General features: G+C 46.7%; 1 protein-coding gene across 14 annotated transcripts in view; it reads right to left on the bottom strand.

The window, feature by feature from the left end:
• svila (supervillin a) overlaps positions 1–21,419 on the bottom strand; it is a 79,985-nt gene that overhangs the window by 30,193 nt on the left and 28,373 nt on the right. For 8 of the 14 annotated variants that reach the window (XR_003867792.1, XM_029699614.1, XM_029699529.1 and 5 more), the window contains exons 4-16: positions 16,176–16,236; positions 15,873–16,024; positions 14,725–15,490; positions 11,505–11,588; positions 8,596–9,615; positions 7,882–8,079; positions 5,809–5,843; positions 4,826–4,890; positions 3,535–3,671; positions 2,549–2,644; positions 1,703–1,865; positions 1,370–1,549; positions 610–699 (exon numbers count right to left, since the gene is read on the bottom strand). Coding sequence is in view for 13 of the 14 variants with exons in the window: in XM_029699529.1 (XP_029555389.1) it covers positions 610–699; positions 1,370–1,549; positions 1,703–1,865; positions 2,549–2,644; positions 3,535–3,671; positions 4,826–4,890; positions 5,809–5,843; positions 7,882–8,079; positions 8,596–9,615; positions 11,505–11,588; positions 14,725–15,490; positions 15,873–16,024; positions 16,176–16,236 (3,047 nt within the window). In the remaining variant the exon portion in view is untranslated. Of the gene's footprint in view, positions 1–609; positions 700–1,369; positions 1,550–1,702; positions 1,866–2,548; positions 2,645–3,534; positions 3,672–4,825; positions 4,891–5,808; positions 5,844–7,881; positions 8,080–8,595; positions 9,616–11,504; positions 11,589–14,724; positions 15,491–15,872; positions 16,048–16,175; positions 16,237–21,419 lie in introns of all 14 variants that reach the window. The other 6 variants (XM_029699622.1, XM_029699560.1, XM_029699568.1 and 3 more) reach the window with 6 other exon arrangements.

Genomic DNA, 21,419 nt, shown 5'->3' with positions numbered 1-21,419 from the left:
GGGAGATGAACCCTGGCTGACAAATACCTGCTTTCAGTCCATCCCTCCATTCAGAGAATGGACCAGGGATCAGCCCTTTGTTCTCCTCTGCTCCACCTCTTTCATGCCAAAGAGCAGCTCAGTGGAATATTGGGAATACGGTGCCATTTGGGACCAAGCCATTCCCAGCCTTCGTCCGCACATCACACAACACTGTCTTCGTCACAGGCCAATGAAGAACTAGCAGCAGAAGCGAGACACACTTTCTTCAAAAGCTTCTAGGGCATGCAATGCCACTGTACTCCACTTTCATATGAAGCAGCCCCAGATTAACCAGAAGAGCATCCACACTCAAAGCGTTTCTCTAATGAAGCTGACGTTCTAATTTGGGTCAATGCACCAGTTCTGAGTGCAGTGGTTTCAAGAACCACATGAAAACGGCCTCATGATAGACTGAAATGGGACGCTTGCTGCTTGCCCAGATAATGCTATTGCATGTTCTATAATTGTTCACCAAAAAGCACATGGACAAGGCTGAAGTGTTGCCATAGCCAAGCGTAACACCAGTTGCAGGTAAACGCAGGGACGCTGGTGAGACAAAATGGCCACAGTGCCACGGTAGAGCCTTACTTGTGTAATGTCACACTGGCCCTGAGGGACTCCTACTGGGCCCTCGTCCCACAGCTCCTGTTCATCACAAGGGTCTGTGTCTGAGGGGTCCTGTTCCAGAGATACATACAGTCTCACACACTTAGGAAAAAGGTGTGCGAGTGCGAGTGAAACATTTCTTTGAAACGATATTAAACAGGTTGCCACAAGAAAACAATGGGTTATGTTGAAAGTGGGATAAGAGGGTTGAATCAACGTTAGAACGAGATAAGGAAGAGCAATCTAAGAAGGGTTATAGTAAATGATTACAGCAATGATCCCATCACACAGATACAGCTAGAACCCCCTCCTACCTGCACCATTTACTGTAAATAAATACATCTGTTCCTACCCGCACCATTTACTGTAAATAAATACATCTCTGTTCCTACCGCACCATTTACTGTAAATAAATACATCTCTGTTCCTACCCGCACCATTTACTGTAAATAAATACATCTGTTCCTACCCGCACCATTTACTGTAAATAAATACATCTGTTCCTACCCGCACCATTTACTGTAAATAAATACATCTGTTCCTACCCGCACCATTTACTGTAATTAAATACATCTCTGTTCCTACCCGCACCATTTACTGTAATTAAATACATCTCTGTTCCTACCCGCACCATTTACTGTAAATAAATACATCTCTGTTCCTACCGCACCATTTACTGTAAATAAATACATCTGTTCCTACCCGCACCATTTACTGTAAATAAATACATCTCTGTTCCTACCTGCTCCATGTCTCCCAGGGTTATGGGCTGGGTCTGGTAGCGGGCGTTGGCCCTGCGCCCCCTGGTATCAGGCCTGGTCCGGGTCACCCTGGTAGCAGGCTGGGCCAGCCTGTTGAACAGAGCCATCTTCTCTGCCAGGCTGAGGGTGGACAGATCTGGCTCTGCGTCCCCATGGCCCTGCTGGGTTTTTGATTAGTTTTACAATTTAAAAACAATTCAACCACACATGTTGATACAACACACTTAAAATCATTGAGGATAACACAAAGAAAAAAACCGTTCAAAACACAAAAACACATTTCCATTGTGGTCCTATCATTCGTCAATACATACATGGTGCTGGGCCTGGGTCTCCTCGGGGGGAGAGGAGGTGGTCTGGAGGAGCATGGAGGTGGTGCGCTGCCCCTCCCTCTGGACCTCCAAGGCATCCTGGACCCGCCGTGCCTCCCTGGCCTGCTCCTTGGCCGCAGCGCTTCGCTGTGAGGACGCCTGCAGGCTGGGAGGAGGAACACCGACAGAGGGGGAGACGGGGGACGGGGGGAGAAAAACATGAAGGCAGGCCGGATCATGCAGGCCAGAGAGCCATGCTACACACAGAGACAGGGTGTACAGTCCAGCGCATAGCCCACAGTGTGAACAAATACACTGTCATTGTGTTGCCCGGTTGACAAAGCACAATCTCTGTGCAACATTTTTTGAGAGGTTGAAAGAGATCTTGGATACCATGAATTTGACAACAGTGTAAGATCATAAAGGGTTAAGAAAAGAGAAAATTGAGAAACGTTTGCAACAGATTAAACATGCAGGTTGTTCCATCAAAATACACAAGGTGGCGCCACACATCCAAAGACTACTCCTGACCTGGTGAGAACAAATTTATAGTAACGAAAACAAAGGTTAATATAACCAAACACAGACTGTTTGGAACAAACGCTAGTTCGCTTCCAAAAACAACAACAACATTGAAAAACCAACCATGCATTCAACCAATGTAGCTGCTGTTAAATTGTAGCCTAGTCCCAAATCTGTTTGTGCAGTCTTACCAACTCTGACCATTTAAGTTGGAAAGACAGCACAAAACAGATTTGGGACCAAGCTAGTGAGATTAGTCCCTGGGCCAGGTCAGGATGACCCCTAACCTCTAAAACACCATGCACACGTGTGCTGACGTGCGTGTACCTGTACGGTGTTACAGAGCAGCTGACTAGTGTGGGGCTCGGTATGCGTGCTAGGGTCGTATCCACAGACACAGTTTGTGACGAGGGAGCCGGGACACTTTACAGTGACAGTACAGACAGGGACAGACGGAGGGGACAGAGACAGAGTCACATGGGGACACAGGTGCCAACAGGAAGAGCGAGAGGACAGAAGGAGAAGAAAAGATCCAGAAAATTCTTTAAAAGGGCAAGGAAAACATAAAAATAATGGAATTCCTCTGTAAATGAAGATGGTAGACTTCACAATAGGACAGAGTATAGTGAGTATATTGCATAGTTGATATTTTCTATGGATCAGTGGCAAGCCCTGTGACTTGTTAGCCACTTTCTCCATCCTCCCATTATTAACCAACTGATTGGAACCAGCAGGCAAATCACATATCATGTTCTCAAATCAAAACACTGACTGTGGCAATCGATCAACATAACGGCTCCGTCCCAAATGGCACCCTATTCCCTACACTACTTTTGCGTTGACCAGGGCCCATATGGCGCTGATCAAAAGTAGTGCACCGTGTCGGGAAAAGGGTGCCATTTGGGACGCATCATAGGAGAGTTGGCCAACGGGCTAGGAATGTGAGAACAACATATTGGAACATACAGTATGTCAGAATTAACATAGCACCTGAATCACATTAACTGTGACTCAGAGAGCCAACAGTATCACCTCTCAGAACAGAGGGAGTGACACTTCCTAGAAAAGGGCTTCGGTTTTGACGGGTAACCCATAGCTATTAAGTCTGTTTCCTAACGTGTTGACATCAAAGGTTGAGGTCACATTTGACGGGTTCATGGATTGAGGTTTAAAACAACTAGCCCACATTCCTCTCCATCTCTCCAGCTCTTCCACCACACAGGCAGCTGAGAGAGAGGGGAGAGAGAAACAGAGGAATGGAAGGATGAAGGAATAAAGAGATGGATGGAGGGGGAGGTGTACTTGGGACTTACGTGGCAGCAATGACCACCTCCTCAGTGGTGACTGGCTGGGTACGAGAGCGGTCCTGGATGCGTCTCAGTCGCCTCTCGATGGCCGCGTTCCGGGACTGGGGTTTGGGGGCGCCCCCGTCAGTGTTCCTCTCCAACTCCTGCGGAGGCCATGCAAGGAGACCAAAGTAATGTGTCATAATTTCAATGAAAAGCTCAAACTATCAGTTTTAAGGGAGTTAAGGGAGCCCAATAGATAAAAATGTATTCCAATAGAATTCCAATACAGACTAAAGAAACGTGTTCAGTTAACCAGAGCCTCTGGAGTTGCCCAAGTACCTAATCAAAAGAGCGGAAGAAATGGTTGTTTGTTTTTGTAAATCTTAATGAAGCATTTGCATAGCGAGTGAAGGTGGACTTTGTCTTAAAATATGAGGAAAGAGTTAATCATGACGTAGCCCGAGATAGCATGAGACAGATTGAAAAGAAAGCACACTGTGCTTGACCTAGCCCGAGTGCCTGCAAAGACGGTCTATGTACTGACAAGATACTAACGTCTCCATTCTAACAAATGGAAATCAAGGTGTGCAAAGGCAGGTGTCACCCGCGTCCACTTATATCAGTACATTCTTGCAAACATTACAAAACGGATATTTGATCAAATAGGCCTCACATAGCAAATTAGCAATTAAATATTATGTTGACCGAACTCAAAACTCTCTCATTGACCTCCATACAAAAAATACCCACCTCTAAAACTTCACGCTTTATTTTTGTGTGAACATTTTTGGGGCGGGTCAGCTCTCTCGCTTCGCCTCTTCCCCTCTTGTGCCAGTGTGCCCTCTTGCCAACTCCTTGTGGAATTGTCATGCCAACGACAGCAATGGAGTTGGCAAGAGCACAAAGGCTTGACCTGCTCTGCTTGAGCAAACTATGACTTCAGTTAAAAAATATGCTGTCTCTGTGTTATTACTATGACTTGGACAGCTTGGCACTTCTTGACAGTATATTCCACATGCAAGTTGGCCAAAAGACGACTCTGTATGGAAAAGTAGACAGTTTCAATGCTTATGCAGTTGATTAGTAGCATATTTCTCTCCGTCGGTCTGTGTCAGGCCTAAATCAAACTCAGAGTCAGCTGCTCTGCTCACAGCAATGTGTCGAGTAACTGAGTCACAGAGAAGGAACGCTGTGTGTGTGTGTGTGTGTGTGTGTGTGTGTGTGTGTCTACAAGCTCATGTCCACGCCTTGCTACCCCGAAGCAACGTAAACACAGGTGAGAGAATACACCAAAGCAACATTGTGTCTTTCGTACCCTGAAGAGAGACCGCTTGGCTGCAACACTCAACTTGGCCCTCTCATCCAACTTCTCTTCATCCGCTAGAGAGCGAGAGAGAGAGAGAAGAGACCGACAGAGAGAGAGAGAAACAGACAGAGGGGAGGAACAGAGAGAGAAAGATGAGCAAAAATCCAGTGTCAAATAGAGCCAGATTCTGAGAATCTTGAAAACCAATTCCCATAATAAAACAGCTTGCTTGAATCATGAACAAAACAGTGACTTTAAATACCAATGCCTGTGCCTGCAAATTGAAATACTACAGGCCAAAGGTTTATAATCATCATGATCATCACCATCTGTAATGTGTAGAAAACAAAGACAAGCTTAAGCTGCACTGATGCAAGTGACCGCAGTGTGTTTGGGAGGCAGACCGAGCAGCAGAGACAGACATACAGGTGTGATCTGAGAGGGGTACGAGGGGGTGGGGGTCTAGGTCCCAAATGGCACGCTATTCCCTATGTAGTGTGATACTTTTCACCAGAGCCCTAGTCTAACAGTACTAAACTATATAGGGAATAGGGTACCATTTCAGACACACTGCAGGACACTATGACATCACCTTGAAAGCATCCCCTTTGACTGACGCCGCACCACACTGCTGACTGACTGAGGGTGGGTATTAAACCGTGTGTGTGTGTGTGTGTGTGTGTTTATAGGAACCAGATGGATGAATAGTACTCTGCTCAGTAAAACTGTAGCCATGTTATGCTACTGTGAACACCAATAATGACTCTATAAAACTAGTTCAAATGTTTTTAGTTTCTACTTTAGAAAATCAGAAGTGTAATGACGAGCCTTGCGTCATTAAGCGGTTGTCATTAATGGGAATCTTTCTAAAATGTTTACAGACCTGCGGAGAGTAAACATTAACTTTATTCGATGGCATGCACTTTTACTTTTCAAAGCAAAGCTACAAACGTCCTTTTATCTTTTCCCAATGAAGTTCAAAAGGAACTTACCTTCAGTGCTGGGTAGATCTGGGCCCAAACAAGACCTATAGGAGAAAAGGCAAAGAAAAGGAAAAACCAGTACTGAAGCAGTGAAATTCACCAGGACTCATATTATTAATCCATTATCAAGTGGTAAGAAATCGATGGTAAAGGACTACTACTGTGAGTACAACTACCAGCAAGGCAGTGGAGCGACAGAGCAGACAGAAAGCAGCAGCCACAGGGGTAATGTGATGGGGTAGGTGGTGTTCAGAAATTACACCGGCTAAGTCCCAAATTGTCCCCTATTCCCTATATAATGCACTACCATAGGCCTCTGGTCAAAAGTTGTGCACTATATAGGGAATAGGGTGCCATTTGAGACGCATGCACAGAAATCAAATTGCAACAGAGAGAGTTGTCCTGTCTAAGGCATTAGACAGCCTTACAGAAATAAGTCTGCTGAGAGAGAGGACTGCTAGACCTTAAAAAGTAAACAAAAGGAGTGATTCATCCGCCCGCGGGTCACATGAAATATCCACTGGCAGGATAGACTCAGCATGCAGGCGGTAGACCTTTGGGGTAAAAATCTGTTAACCCACTGTTCCCTGGGCGCCGAAGACATGGGTGTCAATTAAGGCAGCCCTCCACACCTCTCTGATTCAGAGGAGTTGGGTTAAATGTGGAAGACACGTTTCAGTTTTAGTTGTACAACTGACTAGGTATCCCCCTTTCCATTTCTAATTGCCTGTCTAACTCTGCAGCCCGGCTGAAGAGCGCAGAGCCTCCGCACACTCCACTGGCTTCCGGTTGAAGCTCACATCCACTACAAGACCATGCATGGTACTTGCCTATGGACCAGCAAGAGGAACTGTCCCTTCCTACCTTCAGGCTACGCTCAAACCCTACACCCCAACACGAGCACTCCATTCTGCCACCTCAGGTCTCTTGGCCCTCCCACCCCTACAGGATGGCAGTTCCCGCTTAGCCCAAGCTTTTCTCTGTCCTGGCACCCCAAAGGTGGAAGTAGCTTCCCCCTGAAGCTAGGATAGGAAAGACCCTTCCCATATTCCCCAAAAACATCTGAAACTGTACCATTAACGAGCATCTTAAAATAATCCCCCACCCAGTAAAAAAAGAACAATTATTAAAATGAAGTCTTTCCTGAACCAACATCGCACTTCACTTTTTTCACCTACTGACATACAAGTAGATAAAGTTGAGGAAAAGCGTACTTATTATGACAGATATTTGGTTGTCCCACCTAGCCATCTTAAAATGAATGCACTAACTAAATCGCACTGGATAAGAGCGTCTGCTAAATCAGGGTTTCCCAAACTCTGTCCTGGTGTCCACCGGGCTGCACGTTTTGGTTTTTGCCCTGGATAAGCCTGTGTGCCTATGTACATGATATGTGAACACACAAACATGCTGTAGGCTAGTGTGTGATCCACGGTTGATTTAAGAAAACTCATGGTCTAGGGTTGCAAAGCTACCTGTAATTTACCAAAGTTACCAGAATGTTTAGTAATTTTGGTAAATAACAGAAAATCTAATTATATTTGAATAACAAACATTTTATTCATATAAAGTATATATTTTTTATATCCATGTCCATACGTTTCTATTATATAGACCATATAGTTCAAGAGAAACTAGCCTAATTAATGAAAAAACAACGGCATTATTTTCCCTATTGACTTTTTATAAAACTGCCACCAGTTTGTAAACATGTGTTGAATGATTGTATATATTTTACTTGTGATGAGGCCACACAGAGGGACAGAAATAATTACAGACACCAGCGATAACCTGAAGTTCCCAGTAATATACCCTCCCTTTGCAACCCTACTCTAAAGTAACACTTCCTTATAGGACCCTCTCTATAGTGTTTTCCTAAGGGGAGAAATAAGGACTATATTCACCATGCATGAAAACACCCAAACAGCCTACAGTACACGCGGCCTGAGAGAGAATGCATAGGTTTCTTGATGAGCCTGTGAAGTGTGTTCCTTCACAGCAGACTACTAGCCACTCTCACTAGTCTTCACGAGGACCAATTCTGTTTGCCATGCGTTAAAAAACACAGTACACACACTGTACCTATCAGATAGCTGTCTCTCAGCCGAGGTGATGGGCTGGGTCCTAAACCTCTCGGAAGTCTTTCTACTCTCTCCGTGGGAGATGTAGAGTCTGGGCCTGCGCCCCCTGTCCCCCCTCCATGGGACATCCGTACTGTCCCGCTGCCCTCTCCAGGGGACCCCCGTACACCCCGGGTACACCCACTCTACCTCTTCCTCCCTTCGGGGCGCAACGCAGACAGGGAGAAGGGGCGATGAAGAAAGAAAGAAAGAGAAAAATAGCAAGGTGAGGGAACGAAAGAAAGAGCAGGGAAAGATATGCAGTCATTTAACAGAGGCGAGCTTCCACACAAAATCCCAACCCCAGATTTTTTACATTGGAGGAGCAGTGGAAGCCATTGGCATGCAAAGATTCGCTTGATTGGCGACTACGTCGTGTTACACACAACACACACCCCATACTGTCCATCAGCTAGTCCAGGCACTCAGCCCAAGAGAAAGCAGCAGTCAACCCCCCGCCGCGAAACGCTCTACTGCTAGCGTTAGTGATTGGATGAGTGTTTCTACTATGCGTTAGTAGAAGAAACCCTGTTCAGAATAATCACACCGATTATTTCAGTCAGGAGGTTGGTGTTAGCTAGGCAGGGCAGCGAGCGAGATCCTGATAGAAGCCAGCAGCAGCTCCTAGCAGAATAGATTGTAGAACAGCACTGTACTACAGAAGAGAACCACCTACAGCTTCGGTTTCCTGACGACTGGGGCAGTAGCAGTCGTAGCACCCTCCAGGTAGGAGTGGCGAAGCTTGGCCACAGAGACACGAGCATCCCTGGTCTCTGGAGGGCTCTGGTCTCCGTTACCGATCCCATCCTCACTGGCCCATTGTTGCAGGACTGCTGCCTCTCTGACCCACCCTGGCCCTGGTTCTTGGGTCTTGGGGATGGAGCCTCTAGGGGCCCCAGTGTCCGACGTGGGGCGCCTGGAGGAGACGGGAGTGTCTGTGGTCATGGCTCCTCCCCTGGTCTGGATGTAAATGGCGTTGTCATTCCACGGTTGTTGGCGCTCCTCTGAGGCTCTGACCTCCGCGGCCAGCAGGCGGGAGACGTGTTCCCCTGTAGGTTTGATTGGTTCAGGGTCTGTGTCCGATCCCTCCAGTCTCATCCTGGTTCTCCCTCCTCCCATGCACTCTCCTCTGGGCCCCTCCGGCTCAGCCTTCCTCCCGTGTCCTACTCCCTGGCCTTCTTGGGCCCTGCTGTAGCCAGCCTGCTCCTCCTCTCCCCTGCTGCCCCTCCTGGGGCCGCTGCCACGCGGGTCCTCTGTGCTCTTCTCCCTGCGTCTGATCTCCGATGGCAGCACAGCTTTCCTGCTCTTCAGTAGTCCCTCCGTCCTCACTTCCTGTCTGCCCTCCCTATGGGCGCCCCTCCCCTCCTCATCCACCTCTCCCTCCATCTCCTCTTCCGGCTGAGGCTGTTGGGGCTGCTGTGCCTTGGGACCGGGGCCGGTGTCCATGGACAGATAGCTGGGGTCATCACTCAGCCCAGGACGGGTGAGCTGAGGTTGGGGGTGAGAGTAGGCTGGCTGCGGGCCTGGAGGGTTGGTGGTGGTGTAGGCTGGAGCCTGGTGGTCATGGTGGTAGGCTGTGGGGCAGGTGGTGGCCTGGGGCTGTCTCCTGTACAGGGGGGCCTCAGCGACACGGTGGCCCAGCTCTGGACTCTGTCGGATTCCCTCCTCCCTGACGAGCCTCTCCCTAACTCTGATTCTTCAGGGAGAGACCGAGAGGGTTAACAACTCACTGCAGTTTGTACTGAAACTCAGAGTGCAGCGAGAAAAGAGAAATAAATGGTGAAAGCCCAACACATCCCTTTCCTTCCCTCAGCCATAAATCATTCCCTTTCCCCTCTACCCCTCTCCCTTCTCAACCCCTCCTCCCCCTTATTAAAGTGTGTCTCCATGTATTTATTTATAGAAAATGGTCAAAATGTCATCAGTATCACAGATATCCCCAGAGAAAAATACCGTCATACGAATGTACTGTAATACCATCTAACCAGTGAGATACTAATGCAAAATGCATGAAGAACTAAAACAAACAGGGAATCAATTGGCTGCAGAGCACAGTCAGACCATGCTGAATGGTGGTGGGGGTTGGTTGGTAACATGCTAGGCTAGCTAGCAGCTGTTGTCAGGTGGTGGCTAATGCAACGCTAACAGTAGCACTTGTAAGACTTGTATGTGATGGCTGTGGGGTTCTGGGAGTGTTAAAGTAGTCCCTCCCTCTCCTCTTCCTTCTCTCATCACCCGTCTCTACTACTTAAGGTCAGGGAGGACTCTTCCACAACAGTCTTCCAAAACAGTCTTCCACAGCTGAGTAGGCCTGTGCCTGGATTCACAGAACACTTCATTTCTTATTAACTGCCATTTTGCCCTTACCTATAGACTTAAGAAGAAAGTTAAGCAAAGTTGCTATTCCTTGTATTAGATTGTGTTTTGTGAATGTGGTGGGCAACAGGGCCTAGGACTGGCTGTGGAAGGTTAGCTCACTGTGTCTGCTTTTCTCCTCATCTTTGAACGACATTCCTTTATGACTAAATCCAGAAGTCGTTGCTAGAGGTTCAGCTGTTCTTCATTCTGTTAGGCTCACAATTCTAGGCTGATATCTGATGTACTGCAGAGAATCAGACAATTCGGGACTTTACTGGCATCACCCTCACTTGTGGCTTTTTTGAAAGCCGTCTATTTACAACCCATTTGGGATTTGTGGCTGATAATAGGTTTATCTGGTCAGAAATGGATCGTATATCCTACCATAATAACAAAGTCCTGTCAATTCCATGAATAAGGCTTGACATACACTCAGAATCTCTTTTGGACTGCTCTGTCGTACCCACAAGAGTACTACTGATCTGAGCCCAGTTTAGGGTTGCAAAATGGGCCGGTTTTCCAGGAATCCTGGTTGGAAGATTACTTGAGTTAACAAGGGAATAAGCAAGAAATCCGAGAATCTTCTAACCAAAAGTTATCAGCAATTTTGCAACCCTAGCCAAGATCTAAGGAGATTTAGAGTAAATGTTTTGGCGTGAAATTGGAGCCAACTCAGCAATAATTATAATTGCAGCTCTAATTTCAAGTTCCTCAGACTGTGTGTAGGCCTGAGGGATAGAGACTGTACAAGATCTATTTGCTGAGTCAAGGCTGGGAAAGGATTGGGGGATGAGCCGTGACTAAAGGGTTTCTCTCACGGTCTGACTCCCAGCATCATCCTTCATCCTCCCTTCTCCCGTTACTTACAGTAAGTGCTCTATTGCAGGACTCTCCCTCTTGTTTCTCTGACTAGGCCAGACAGTCTAGCCTAGTCAGTAGAGAAACAAGAGGGAGAGTCCTGCAATAGAGCACTTACTGCAAGTAAGGCCACAACTCTATAAGGCATTGAGACAGAACCGGCTTTAGAGTCACTGGACAACACGAAGGGGGTGGGAGGAGGGGGGGCATTTGGTCAGTGAAATGAAAACACAGCAACGCACCCATTAATGTTGATGAGGAATGAGGTCTGATGTGACGGTGGCATAACGGGCTCGGTTAAAAGATGGGAATGTGGAGGGAAGGGAGGGAGGGAGGGGTGGAGGAAAGGGAGGGTCAAACACCCTGTACCTGGAGGGCCAGTTGATAAGGGATTGGGTGTTGCCTTCCGAATCGGTCTGGAGGAACCAATTGCTGGTTAGTTTCACCTCCGGGCTGCACCAATGGGATGGGAGACGCAGTGAGTCAGCGAAACTGGGGGTTGCATCCAAAATGGCACCCTATTCCTTATGTAGTGCACTACTTTTGACCGCAGTCCTATGGAGCTCTGGTCAAAAGTAGTGCACTATTATAGGGAATAGGGTGTCATTTCGAACGCACCCTGGGTGAGTGAGTGGCTAGGCCGCCCCGAGCATTTCACTTGCAGCACAAACACAACTGACTTCACATTTAGCATGACCAAGAAACATCCATCCATCTGCCTTGTACTTCAGTGGATATCCCATTCTACTGGGAGCTCGGTTATCATTCTGGTATTTGGAGAGATGTCAAACTATGAAACAATAAATCCTATCCGGGAATGTTCATCGAAATGAACAATGAAGAGACATCAAATGGGGCTTGGGAAAATGATAGGACACGCAGACATGACGCACACAGCAGCATGTATCGCAATGCACAGTACCACACGTCTATGGAAAATTTGACCTACAGTAGATCGTTTGAGTATTGATATGTAGGCTACGTATGCCTTTTTTAAAGTGATGTAGTTCTGTCCTTGAAATGTTCTTGTCTATTAAATGTTCTCTATTATGTCATGTTTCATGTGGACCCCAGGAAGAGTAGCTGGGGCTTTAGCTAATGGGGATCCTAATAAAATACCAAATAGTAGACATTCAACTGATGTAATAACGGCACAGTGCAACAGCGGTGTGCCAAACGCCATCTCGGACTCGTCGATCCTTGTCACAGATGGGCTATTGCTGCAGATGACCACACCGGGTTCCACTCCTATCAGCTAAAAACAACAAGTAGAGGCTCCAGCGCCATCAACACTGGACAACTGAGGAGTGGAAAAACATTGCCTGGTCTGACGAACCCCAGTTCTTGTTGCGTCATGCTGATGGCAGAGTCCGGATTTGGCATAAGCAGCATGAGCCCATGGACCCAACCTGCCTGGTGTCAATTGTACAGGCTGGTGGTGTACTAGTGTGGGGAATGTTTCTGGCCCACGTTAGGTCCCTTGATACCAATTGAGCAACGATTGAACAACACAAAACTTGCCACTGAGTGCATGTCCTTCATCTGTCCTACCAGATATCCAGAGCCATGCCCTCACCCAGCAGAGGGCAACAGCATGTGACTCAGAGGGTTTTCTAAGAGAGCGAGCGAGAGCACGAGCGCTTCAACGAGAGCGAGAGCTGCTCCGTGTCTTAAACGCTAAACTCTTTCTCCAGGTGGGCGGCGTGGCCTTGCTGGCTTTCATCTGTGTCTCAGTCTGTGCTCATAGCTCTGACCGAGGAGTCACATCGCGCCCCGTAACCCAACACCCATCCTGATGGCTAACGAAACACAGCCGCTGACAAGTTTTGAAACCGGAGAGAGAGAGGGCGGAGAGAGAGATAGAGATGCCTTGTGGAATGGGAGCATGTGTCTCTAATCGTTTCCCCTCAGTGAGTCAACGTTTAGCACCAGCAGGCTACAGCTAGCTGGCTGTTAAATTTAGCCTGAGGGACTGAGGAGAGAACAACTCCATGTCTCCAGACTAGACACAACACTGCATTGGACCATGAATCCCAAATAAAGTATCCCTAAATGAACATCTAATATTGTGTCATTGTTGGAATTGCATTGTATCAGCAGTCTCATAACCTGGGCTTTTGTTGACTTTATGACTTTGGCTCAAGTAGGTTGTGCAACTGTTCAGCGAAGCAACAAATAAAGCTGCTCCTTAAGTTTGATCAACTATACCCTACAAGTCGCTTTTCAACCAACTGAATATTCTGGCACAAAAAGAAAATACATGCAGTGCCTTCAGAAAGTATTCATACTCCTTGAATTATTCCACATTTTGTTGTGTTAAATATATTCTCACCCATCTACACAAAATACCCCATAATGACAATGTGAAAACTTAAGACATTTTTTCAAATGTATTGAAAAATAAATCTCTCACCTAAGTATTCACACCCCTGAGTCAATACTTTGTAGAAGCACCTTTGGCAGCGAGTACAGTTGAGTCTCAAAGCTTTCCACACCTGGATTGTGCAACATTAATTAGCCTATTATTATTTTCAAAATTCTTCAAGCTCTCTCAAACTGGTTGTTGATCATGCTAGACAACCATTTTCAGGTCTTCCCATATATTTTCAAGTAGAGTTTGGACTTAAATAACTCGGCACTGAGGAACATTCACTGTTTTCTTGTTGAGCAACTTCAGGGTAGATTTGGCCTTGTGTTTTAGGTTATTGTCCTGCTGAAAGGTGAATTCATCTCCCAGTGTCTGGTGGAAAGCAGACAACCAGGTTTTCCTCTAGGATATTGCCGGTGCCTAACTCCATTCAGTTTATTTTTTTTATCCTGAAAACCTTTAACCATCACTTGATGCAGCCACCACTATGCTTAAAAATTTGGAGTGGTACTCAGTAATGTGTTATATTGGATTTGCCCTAAACATAGCAATGTATTCAGTACAAAAAGTTAATTGCTTTGCCACATATTTTGCAGTATTACTTTAGTGCCTTGCTGCAAATAGGATGCATGTTTTGGAATATTTTTATTCTGTACAGGCTTCCTTCTTTTCACTATCAATTAGGTTAGTATTGTGGAGTAACTACAATGTTGTTTATCCATCCTCAGTGAATACTTTCTGAAGGCACTGTAAATGCAGCAACATCAAACACGATGCAGCAACAACAAAAACTGGACCTGGGAGGACTTCAGCTGTGTGTAAAGCCTGTTGGATTGACTGAGCATGCTGCTGCATGAACAGATCGCTCTTCCTCTATGCTATAAATTATTGTGTGCATCCCAAATAGTACCCTGTGCAGTATTTACTGCACTACTTTTGATCTGGTGAAATGAAGTGCACTATATAGGGAATAGGGTGCCATTTGGACGCAGATAATGTTCCTGCCAAGAGGACGACCTCGTGAGAGTTCTGTTAAAAGGATCAAGGAGACTGAGTGCGTGTGAGAGAGAGGGAGAGACCGATGATCCCTCTCCTCCTCTCCATACGTTTTATTTACAGTAAGGGGAAAGATACTGTACAGAGAGAGAACCTTAACAATAGGAAGAGAAAGAGCGGGGAAGAGAAAGAGGACTAGACAGTGTAGTAGGTCGGTCCACTCACCCCTGTCTGCCGAGGATGTTGTGGGCCTGTTGCTCTATGAACAGGTCCCCAGGGGACACTTCCTGTTTGGGGGAGGGCAGCGAGGACTTCCGGGTCGTCTTGGGCGAGCTGGGGGGCACCCCTGTGATGGTGTAGTCGTTAGCGACGGGCACCTTGGCCGAGGTGGGCGACGATGACGTCACATCCATGTAGCTGGCGGAAGAGGGAAGCGGCGGCTCTAGGGCGCTGATGTTCCTTTCCTGCTGCCCCGCCCTGCGCTGGTTCTCCAGGTTCATCACCCTCTCCCTCTCCGTGAACGAGTCCACCCTGGGTCGCCCCTGGCCGGAGCCTTGTGGCTGGGGGGCCACTCTCCCCACCCTGGAGCTACCTGAGGTGTAGGAGGGTTCATCCCCCACAGACTCCGCCCTGGGGCGTGGCTTGACATTTGTGTAGCCCTGCTGCCTCACCAAAGAGGTGTCAGACTCCTTGCGACCACGGGCGGAGCCAGATCGGGAGGAGAAGTGATCGGTGGTGGCATCTGGTTCCTGGTCCAGAGACATACCGTAGCGCTCGGCCAGCTGCCGACGCCGTTCCGCCTTGTAGCGAGCAATCCGATCTGCCTTGGAGTCCAGGTCGGTACCTGCGGAGTCAGAGCTGTAAATGGGTTCAGTTGGGACGGTCTGGCCCTCAGGCCGGCTCCGGGCTCTGGACTGCCTCTCTGGAGCAGTGACCTGCTGATGGGTCATCATCTCTGGACTCTCCATGTCCTCCCTACTGTAACACTGCACTGTGACAGGGGATAGACAGAGACAAAATCTTTAGACCAAATCTACACAAGTAATACACAGTGTACAAAATATTATGACAATACAATAGCTAGCAGCATTAGTTCAACGCTTTCATATCTTGACAAATTTAGGATGTTCTGAGGGCAAAAGGTGGCACAACAATATTTGTAAGGTGTTCCTAATGTTTTGTACACTCAGTGTATATAATGTATGAAGTCAATGCATATCTTCCAAATGACTAAGCTCATATCCAAAAGCGTGGGTCGGGTTTCGATAATTATATACTATACGGAGCTCTAGCAATGCTCAAGTTCTGTCATTCTTTGGGTCGTGCAAGTAGCTCAACACTAGGTACAATGTGTGCGGTTTACTGATCCTCACCGACACAGGGGTCACAGGTGTCCGAGGCGCGTGTGTAACGGGGTGTGTCTTCCTCTAGCAGCCGATTGGTTACTAGGCCGGGGCAGCTGGGTAATATGGCGGGCTGCACCTCACTTTCTATACCCTCCAACCGCCGGGCAATCCTCTCTTTCCTACACAGAGTCAGACACACTGACTGACATGACAGAATACCTGTTTGAGTGGCCACATGCTGAGGACACACATTGTTATTCATCACAGTCACCACTACAATAACTGCTTGCTTCATTACATGGTTGAGGGAGCTGAACGTCGTAGTCGTACCTGTTCATTTCCCAGCTAGTGCTTGGGCTGATGCTTTCAAAACGCTTCCTCAATTCTGAAACTAGATGGAAACAAAGTTAGGTACAAGAGGAAAAATGTGAGAGTTATCAATCATGTTTATAAATTCCCAATTCAGTAGCCATGATAGGAGAAAGGCATCACAGCAGATGAGGTTGGACAATTTAAGCTCATTATCCAACAGAGTTGAATGTAGAGTTTAAACAGATCTGGGACCAGGCTACTTTCACATCTAGAGCAAGAACAGATCTGTTTGTTTGTTGGTCTTGTTTTTGAACTATAATGAGGTGACGATTCCTCCAGCTACTCTGTTCTCTTACAACACAGTGACAAATCGCTGAGAGAGACATTCACAAGGAACTGACAAAATCTGCACCCCGCCTCAACAATAAAAGATATGAAGTCCAAACTGCAACTGACTAATTTTTTATTAATTTTTTATTTCACCTTTATTTAACCAGGTAGGCAAGTTGAGAACAAGTTCTCATTTACAATTGCGACCTGGCCAAGATAAAGCAAAGCAGTTCGACAACATACAAAAACACAGAGTTACACATGGAGTAAAACAACATACAATCAATGATGCAGTAGAAAAAAATAAGACTATATACAATGTGAGCAAATGATGTGAGATAATGGAGGTAAAGGCAAAAAAATGCCATGGTGGCAAAGTAAATAAAGTATGGCAAGAAAAAACACTGGAATGGTAGATTTGTAGTTTGAAGAAAGTTAAAAGTTAAAATATAAATAATATGGTGCAAAGGAGCAAAATAAATAAAATAAATAAATACAGTAGGGGAAAAGGTAGTAGTTTGGGCTCAATTAAAGATGGGCTATGTACAGGTGCAGAGATCTGTGAGCTGCTCTGACAGCTGGTGCTTAAAGCTAGTGAGGGAGATAAGTGTTTCCAGTTTTAGAGATTTTTGTAGTTCGTTCCAATCATTGGCAGCTGAGAACTGGAAGGAGAGACGACCAAAGGAGGAGTTGGCTTTAGGGGTGACCAGAGAGATATACCTGCTGGAGCGCGTGCTACAGGTGGGTGCTGCTATGGTGACCAGTGAGCGGAGATAAGGGGGGACTTTACCTAGCAGGGTCTTGTAGATGACCTGGAGCCAATGTGTTTGGCGACAATGATGAAGTGAAGGCCAGCCAACGAGAGCATACAGGTCGCAGTGGTGGGTTGTATATGGGGCTTTGGTGACAAAACGGATGGCACTGTGATAGACTGCATCCAGCTTGTTGAGTAGGGTATTGGAGGCTATTTTGTAAATGACATCGCCGAAGTCGAGGATAGGTAGGATGGTCAGTTTTACGAGGGTATGTTTGGCAGCATGAGTGAAGGATGCTTTGTTGCGAAATAGGAAGCCAATTCTAGATTTCACTTTGGATTGGAGATGATTGATGTGAGTCTGGAAGGAGAGTTTACAGTCTAACCAGACACCTAGGTATTTGTAGTTGTCCACAAATTCTAAGTTAAAACCGTCCAGAGAAGTTATGCTGGATGGGCGGGCAGGTGCAGGCAGCGATCGGTTGAAGAGCATGCATTTAGTTTTACTTGTGTTTAGGAGCAGTTGGAGACCACGGAAGGAGAGTTGAATGGCATTGAAGCTCGTCTGGAGGGTTGTTAACACAGTGTCCAAAGAAGGGCCAGAAGTATACAGAATGGTGTCGTCTGCGTAGAGGTGGATCAGAGATTCACCAGCAGCAAGAGCGACATCATTTATGTATACAGAGAAAAGAGTTGGCCCAAGAATTGAACCCTGTGGTACCCCCATAGAGACTGCCAGAGGTCCAGACAGTAGGCCCTCCGATTTGACACATTGAACTCTGTCAGAGAAGTAGTTGGTGAACCAGGCGACGCAATCGTTTGAGAAACCAAGGCTACTAAGTCTGCCGATGAGGATGTGGTGATTAACAGAGTCAAAAGCTTTGGCCAGGTCAATGAATACGGCAGCACAGTAATGTTTCTTATCGATGGCGGTTACGATGTCGTTTAGGACCTTGAGCGTGGCTGAGGTGCACCCATGACCAGCTCTGAAACCAGATTGCATAGCGGAGAGGGTGCGGTGGGATTCAAAATAGTCGGTAATCTGTTTGTTGACTTGGCTTTCGAAGACCTTAGAAAGGCAGGGTAGGATGGATATAGGTCTGTAGCAACTTGGGTCAAGAGTGTCACCTCCTTTGAAGAGGGGGATGACAGCAGCTGCTTTCCAATCTATGGGAATCTCAGACGACACGAAAGAGAGGTTGAACAGGCTAGTAATAGGAGTTGCAATAATTTCGGCAGATAATTTTAGAAAGAAAGGGTCCAGATTGTCAAGCCCAGCTGATTTGTAGGGGTCCAGATTTTGCAGCTCTTTCAGAACATCAGCTGAATGGATTTGGGAGAAGGAGAAATGGGGGAGGCTTGGGCGAGTAGCTGTGGGGGGTGCAGTGCTGTTGAATGCAGTAGGGGTAGTTAGGTGGAAAGCATGGCCAGCCGTAGAAAAATGCTTATTGAAATTCTCAATTATAGTGGGCTTATCGGTGGTGACAGAGTTTCCTATCCTCAGTGCAGTGGGCAGTTGGGAGGAGGTGTTCTTATTCTCCATGGACTTTACAATGTCCCAGAACTTTTTAGAGTTGGAGTTGCACGAAGCAAATTTCTGTTTGAAAAAGCTAGCCTTGGCGTTTCTAACTGCCTGTGTGTATTGGTTTCTAACTTCCCTAAAAAGTTGCATATCGCGGGGGCAGTTCGATGCTATGCAGAACGCCACAGGATATTTTTGTGTTGGTTAAGGGCAGTCAGGTCTGGGGAGAACCAAGGGCTATATCTGTTCCTGGTTCTAAATTTCTTGAAAGGGGCATGCTTATTTAAGATGGAGAGGAAGGCATTTTTAAAAAATAACCAGGCATCCTCTACTGACGGGATGAGGTCAATATCCTTCCAGGATACCAGGGCCAGGTCGATTAGAAAGGCTTGCTCGTTGAAATGTTTCAGGGAGCGTTTGACAGTGATGAGTGGAGGTCGTTTGACCGCTGACCCATTACGGGTGCAGGCAATGAGGCAGTGATCGCTGAGATCTTGGTTGAAAACAGCAGAGGTGTAATTAGAGGGCACATTGGTTAGGATGATATCTATGAGGGTGCCAGTGTTTGCGGCTTTGGGGTTGTACCTGGTGGGTTCATTAATAATTTGTGTGAGATTGAGGGCATCAAGCTTGGATTGTAGAATGGCTGGGGTGTTAAGCATGTCCCAGTTTAGGTCGCCTAGTAGCACGAGCTCTGAAGATAGATGGGGGGCAATCAGTTCACATATGGTGTCCAGAGCACAGCTAGGGGCCGAGGGGGGTCTATAGCAGGCGGCAACGGTGAGAGACTTGTTTTTGGAGAGGTGGATTTTTAAAAGTAGAAGTTCAAATTGTTTGGGTACAGACCTGGATAGCAGGACAGAACTCTGCAAGCTATCTCTGCAGTAGATTGCAACACCGCCCCCTTTGGTCGTTCTATCTTGTCTGAAAACGTTGTAGTTAGGGATGAAGATTTCACAGTTTTTAGTGGACTTCCTAAGCCAAGATTCAGACACAGCTAGGACATCCGGGTTGGCAGAGTGTGCTAAAGCAGTGAATAAAACAAACTTAGGGAGGAGGCTTCTAATGTTAACATGCATGAAACCAAGGCTATTACGGTTACAGAAGTCATCAAAAGAGAGCGCCTGGGGAGTAGGTGTGGAGCCAGGCACTGAAGGGCCTGGATTCACCTCTACATCCCCAGCGGAGCAGAGAAGGATAAGTATGAGGGTACGGCTAAAAGCTATAAGAATTGGTCGTCTGTGACGTCCAGAATAGAGAGAAAAAGGAGCAGGTATCTGGGGGCGATAAAATAGCTTCAAGGTATAATGTACAGACAAAGGTATGGTGGGATGTGAGTACAGAGGAGGTAAACCTAGGCATTTAGTGATTATGAGAGAGATATTGTCTCTAGAAATATCATTGAAACCAGAAGATGTCATAGCATGTGTGGGTGGAGGAACTGAGAGGTTGGATAAGGTATAATGAGCAGGGCTAGAGACTCTACAGTGAAATAAGCCAATAAACACTAACCAGAACAGCAATGGACAAGGCATATTGACATTAAGGAGAGGCATGCTTAGCCGAGTGATCAGAGGGTCCAGTGAGAATCAGACAGCTAGCCGGGCCATAGGTAGCAAGCTGGTGGAAGATGGGAGGGAGGTCTGTTTTTAGCCGCCTCGTGCGTTTCCGTCTGTGGGTTAGTGGGGTTCCGTGTGGAAGGGGGGACCTGTCCAAGTTGGCAAAATAGTTAGTTATAGTGGCCCAAGAAAAGTGTCCGACAGACCTATTCAGATCGCAGCCGAAAAGACAGCTAACGATTAGCTGGCCGCAGATGGGCGATCAGGTTACGTCGCGACGGAGGGGCCAGTTGGACAACTCCCTCGGGCAGATAACGTCGGTGATCCAGTCGTGAAGACCCAATGGGGCTCCGCATCGGCAGTAAAACGGGTCAGGATAGGTGAGTTGTAGCCCAGGAGACACTTCAGCTGGCTAGCTCAGGAGTAGCCCACGAGTGGCTGACGGAATTCTTCAGCTGGCTAGCTAGCTAGCTCCGTAATAGTGTGTGTTAATTCCGAGACCGACGTTACCAATAGTCACTCAGGTAGCAGCTAGTTAGCTGCAAGATCCAGGTGTAAATGTCCAGAGCCTGCGGTAGAAATCGAGGAAAGGAGAGAGAATAGGTCCGATATGCTCTGGTCTGAGTCGCGCTGTACAAAAACTGGCGATAGCTTTTCGAGCTAATGGATAGCTGAGGACAGCTAACCGTAGCTAGCTGAACTTCAACGTTAGCCAGTGAAAATGGCTAACCTCTGGCTTGCTTCTGTCGTGGAATTCAGATGAGGTAAATAATACTTTCTTTTTTTTTTTTAAATTGATGAGGCGGGTTGCAGGAGAGTGCTTTGAGGTTGAGTATTTAGAATAAAAAAATGTAAAAAGATAAGTGAAGAAAAAATATGTAAATATATATATATATACACGGGACACGACAGGACGTCTGAACTGCTACGCCATCTTGGATTCCTAGGATGATTGACCGAGTATAGGAAGTGGTTATACACACATGCATAAAGTTGAAGATGGAAGTTTACATACACTTTAGGTTGGAGTCATTAAAACTTGTTAACAAACTATAGTTTTGGCAAGTCGGTTAGGACATCTACCTTGTGCATGACAC

The sequence above is a fragment of the Salmo trutta genome, chromosome 2 (genome assembly GCF_901001165.1).
Source record: "Salmo trutta chromosome 2, fSalTru1.1, whole genome shotgun sequence".
Lineage (NCBI taxonomy): Eukaryota > Metazoa > Chordata > Actinopteri > Salmoniformes > Salmonidae > Salmo > Salmo trutta.
Note: the sequence above shows the minus strand (reverse complement) of the source record. Positions and strands in the feature narration are given on the sequence as shown.